A 4932-nucleotide genomic window follows, 5' to 3' on the forward strand; every position below is an offset into this window, starting at 1 on the left:
GCAGGAGTGGAGATTCACCCTATTGGTCAGGGGAAAATGGAATTATGGTGGAGAGATGGGAATGGGAAATGGGAAAGACAGTAGAATAAATCAGACATAACTCTCTTCTGTTCATATATGAATACATGACTTGTGTAACTCCATATCATGTACAACCACAAAAATGGGAAGGTATAATCCATATATTTATGATATGTCAAAATAAACATTCTACTGTGATGTTTCACTAAAAAGAACAATTTTTTTAAAAGAACAGAGATGTTCCAAATAAATAATATTTCTGAGTTCATGATTCTTCCTTTTTTTCCATGCAGGGGGAAACATCAGGGTCATTTATGTAGCAAATGGTAGTGGGATTTCAGAATGGTAGATCTCTGAACAGTGCACAAAGGCTACTAATTTGGCTCTCTGGTATTGGATTCAAATTCACATGGTATCATTGATTTATTAAACAGAATAGCGCTGGGAGAAAAGACTGTCTTCCATTTCCACATGGTTTAAACAAAGCAGACTCACAAACTTATCCAAAGGCGATGACTTTGGATTAGTGGTTTAGTTCCTCTGATAAACTTTACAAACACCCAAACTGGTTGGCAGATAACACTTTCCTAAATGACAGCAACTGTGTGTCTCCCATGCCAGCAGCTTTACTTACAGCATCGTTTAATGCCCCCTCCTCAGGCAAGGAATGTCCCTGGCTGTTTACTCTGGGTGGGGTTGAGATTGATGCAAGCAATAAAATATGTTAGAGTTGATACCATCTGACTTTTAAAATATGGGTGAAAAAGAACACAACTTCTGCCTCTTAGCAATTAGGAGAGAATGGTCTCTCTGGAGAAGCCAATCATCATGTTGCAAGGAACAAATCCCTGCAGGGAGACCACATGACAGAACCTCCTGGAGAGAAAAGGAAGTTCTCAGGTGACAGCCAGCATAAGCACTGACCTGTGAGGCAGGGAGCCTTCAGACGATTCCCCTCTCTGCATCTCAAGACCAGCCTGCTGACACACAGAGGAGCAGAGACACGCTGTCCTCAGCAACCATGACCGAATTGAGCTTCCTGAGCAAAGCATATGTCATTGTTGTTTTGAACACTAAGTACATGGGTCACTGAGGAACACTGACTTCAGCATTGCTCCCACCCCATTCTGCCCATCCCTGTAACCCCAGCCCCACCATCTTGTCTATTCACTAATATTTTCTTGTCCTCTGCCACAGCCAAAGAATCTCATCTCCAATGCCCTGAGTCTTACCAAAAAAACGATTTCACCAAATGATCATCTTTCCATGATCATCATTCAAAGAGAACCAAGGAAATGAGCCTATTTCTGAGAACACAGTATTCACTATGGCCAATGTTTAGCACCTATAGCACCCCACCTTGTGACCATAGGTTCCTGTTTTTTGCTTCTGTGGTCAGCACTGAATCAAGAGTGGTGGGAGCTAAGCCATGGCTAAAGTCTAACTCAACAATCAGATCTTGATCAGACAGAGAAGCAAGGGTGAGATCATCTCAGAAGAAAAAGCCCCCACACACCAGAAGAGAACACTGGGAGTTTAAAAGACCAGGACGACACAACAACATCTTTGACCAGAGAGGCCTTCCTGGGAAGATGAAGCCACTCTTGCTCCTGTTGGTCTTTCTTCTGTGCCCAAGGACAGAGGCAGGTGAGTGACTATCTCCAACAACTGAAGCCCAACCCCAAGCTCAGCCCTGCTCAGACGCTGCACCCCACCATTCCAGCTCAGGTGCACCTCCAGCAACTTTCTGCTTAGCAAGGTAAACCTCACCCAAAGACTGGCGGGCCTCATGGGGATGGGAGCACAAAGGAGGAGCAGAGCAGAAGGCTGGTTTTCTTGAGAGTCAGTGGCCACCTTCCCCTTTCCCAACTATAACCTTTACATCTGGAAAGCAGGCCCTTTTTCACAAAGACATATGAAAAATAAATAACCAATTCCCCAAGAAAAGGCAGCTGACAGAAAGGGGCTGGCTTCTGTAATCAAGGTAAAGCCCACTATGTTTTTAAATTAATATCTTAATATCTACCTTCAATATGCACCTGCTTCTCCAGATTTGTCATTCTCACACTGCCCAGGAATGAAGCCAAAGATCCATGTGATCTCAAAACTGTGGGCAATCTCATCCCTTAACAGATACGTGTGCCTTCGTTCAGCCCCATGTTCTCTCAGGTCATTTTCAGTTTTGGATGGGTGCAATGGCTTTGTCAGACCCCATCTTCCCTGGTGCTCACAATCTCACCAGCACTGCCCCTCCAATCTCAGCCACAGGCTAATCATGAGCCATTCCCTCACACAGCCAAGACCTTTACTGGGCACCTACTTGGTGTCTGCCTCCAGCAGACAAACATCAAACATGATTCAGCATCCTGGTTTTACGTTCAGAACCCAGTAGGAGCTCCGTGAGAACTAAGGGGGAAACAAGAGGGGAAAGAAGATTCTGGGACACGTCAGAGAAAGGACTGACCAGGATCTGTGGGGACATTGCTACTTGTTCCAAACTCAAATCCTATCAGTCAACATTGACATCTGAAGCAGGAATTACAGAGCTAGGACTGCCCTGCTCTTGGTCAGAGGGAGTAACTGAGTCTTGTAGGTCATTTTTCAAGCCAGGAATGCTGCCAGGTGCACACTCAGGGCCCCATGTTTGTTGCTGATGGCTATTTAGACCCTGCCTCTAGGGCTTAAGAGCCAGGCAAGCAAGGAGATCAGGGGCAGGGCCAGAACAACGGAGCATGGAGAGGGTCTTTGGTGAGGTCAACTTTCTGCTTGATGAAAGTGCTTGAGGACACAAGCCAGGCACCCAATCAGACACTTTATATTCATGTTCCTAAAGGAGGATCCAGTAGGAAAACTAAAACAGAAGCAAGGACAGAGAAGACACAATCAATAATAGTGAGCAGAGGGTGAACTGTGGACATGATAAAGACAGGAGGAAATTCTAGAGATCATAAAAAGAACAAATCAAAACTCCCACACCGGATACCAGCATTGGGGCATTTCTCTTCAGAGGCATCTCTCTGTCCCTTTCTCAATAAACCTGCTGCTTGCTTCATATATTTGTGTCCTTTTCTTCAATTCTTTGCTGAACAAGGACAATGAACCCCCACCCCTAGATGGTAACACCACCACACTCAATCCTTCCCTCACTGGAGTTGATCCCAGTCTCATCTTCTACAGCCTTTTGCTCCATGAACACCAAGTGCAGGACAGAACCTTTCTTTCAGGGAAAATCATCGGGGGCCGGGAAGCTGTGCCTCATTCCCATCCCTACATGGCATTTCTTCAGATCAAGACTCTAACTAAAACAAAACGATGTGGGGGTTTCCTTGTACGTGAGGACTTTGTCCTGACAGCAGCCCACTGCTGGAAAAGGTGAGTTCACACATCTAAAGAAAATGCCACAGGGAATCCTCTCCTTTGGGGCTGAAGACAAGACTCTGTGGAGGGCAGGTAAGCTCTGGGGAGAGAGGAGCAGGTCAGTGCAGGTGGCTTGTTATACAAAATGAGAACATGGATCAAGGCTGGATGGGAAGGAGGTGGGTTTTTCCCAAGAGCCCAGAGTGCACATGTGAGAATTTCAGAGTCTAACCTGGAGACACTTGAGCTCTATGCATGACTGAGCACATTCCATCTGCTCCAGGAACTGCACCAGTCCTGGCTGCCAGGTTAGCAAAGGGCAGAGATGCCCAGCCCAGAGTCCTGTTCCCCTACACGTCCTCCCAACTCCACCCTGCCCTGCCCTGAGTAAACATTTTCCTTCAGGGATCCTGAGCTGTATCCCCTGTGACTCTACCTCCCTGTCTTCTCTAGGAGCAGATCCATCACTGTCATCCTGGGGGCCCACAACATCAAAGACAATGAGAAGACCCAGCAGATCATTCCTGTAAAAAAAGCCTTCCCCCACCCAGATTACAAATGCAGCTATTTCAATGACATCATGTTACTGCAGGTGAGGAATGCCATTCCAATGGGTCTTGCACACTTTAATCCTGGAGGATTAAATCTGCTGTCCTTCTGTCCAACCATCCTTCCTAAAATGAAGGCAGCACTTGTCCCAAAGCCATGAAGAAGGCAACCCCATTACTATCTGGAGTTTTGTGGACTATTTGTTGAAAAAATTGCCTTTATCTTCTTTTAGTTGGAAAAGAAGGCCAAGCTGACTGCTGAGGTGAGCCTCCTCAAGTTACCCTCAAGAAAATCCCAGGTTACACCAGGGATGGTGTGCACTGTGGCTGGATGGGGACGAATTGGCCAAAATACATCCACAACAAAACTGCATGAGGTACAGCTTGAAATCCAAAAGGACAAGGAATGTCTCTCTCGTTTCAAAATATTATACAACTCCGCCATCCAGATGTGTGTGGGGAATCCAAAGGAGAACAAGACTTCTTTTAAGGTGAGTCACCAGCCTTAACCATTCCCTGCCTTGGGCACAGCAGAGTTTGAGGAGAACCAGGACAAAGGGAACTACTCATGCCCCTATGTACTCAGCCTTTCACCAATTCAGTCTCTGGTCCTGGGGTCAGTGGAAACTGAATGTCATTGGACACTTCATGGAAATAGACTTACTGGAGGAGGAGAGGCCTTAGTCAACTGGAGGGAGTAGTCAGGATCAGTCTGAGGACCCCCGCCCCCGGACTGAATGAGGACTGCCCTATTTCTGAATTCACAAAGTGTCCACCCCCAGTGGTGAGGCCAGGTGTGAGAATTGGAGGAGGTCAGCTAATGGTGTTTTTTCTGCCCACAGGGAGACTCTGGGGGGCCCCTTGTGTGTAAAAACGTGGCCCAGGGCATTGTGTCCTTTGGGAAAGAGAAGGGGATACCTCCACGTGTCTACACCAGAATCTCAAGCTTTAGGCTCTGGATTGAAAAAACAATGAAATCCTTCAAACTCCAGGGACAAGACTGAGA

At 46.5% G+C, this 4932-nt stretch overlaps 1 protein-coding gene across 1 annotated transcript; it reads left to right on the forward strand.

Moving 5' to 3' along the window:
• Nucleotides 1-1580: 1580 nt before the first annotated feature.
• Nucleotides 1581-4932, forward strand: LOC144377556 (granzyme B-like). The gene is made up of 5 exons (XM_078048995.1): nucleotides 1581-1668; nucleotides 3246-3393; nucleotides 3838-3970; nucleotides 4160-4417; nucleotides 4769-4932. Exons 1-5 carry the CDS (start codon nucleotides 1614-1616, stop codon nucleotides 4928-4930), a joined length of 756 nt encoding a protein of 251 aa, XP_077905121.1. The 5' UTR covers nucleotides 1581-1613; the 3' UTR covers nucleotides 4931-4932.

Source organism: Ictidomys tridecemlineatus, chromosome 5 (genome assembly GCF_052094955.1).
Source record: "Ictidomys tridecemlineatus isolate mIctTri1 chromosome 5, mIctTri1.hap1, whole genome shotgun sequence".
NCBI lineage: Eukaryota > Metazoa > Chordata > Mammalia > Rodentia > Sciuridae > Ictidomys > Ictidomys tridecemlineatus.

Coding starts and splice junctions, on each gene's coding strand:
- LOC144377556 (XM_078048995.1), top strand. CDS start 1,614: ATGAAGCCACTCTTGCTCCTGTTGGTCTTTCTTCTGTGCCCAAGGACA. Junction 1,669..3,245: donor GTGCCCAAGGACAGAGGCAG/GTGAGTGACTAT, acceptor CCTTTCTTTCAG/GGAAAATCATCGGGGGCCGG. Junction 3,394..3,837: donor GCAGCCCACTGCTGGAAAAG/GTGAGTTCACAC, acceptor CTCTAGGAGCAG/ATCCATCACTGTCATCCTGG.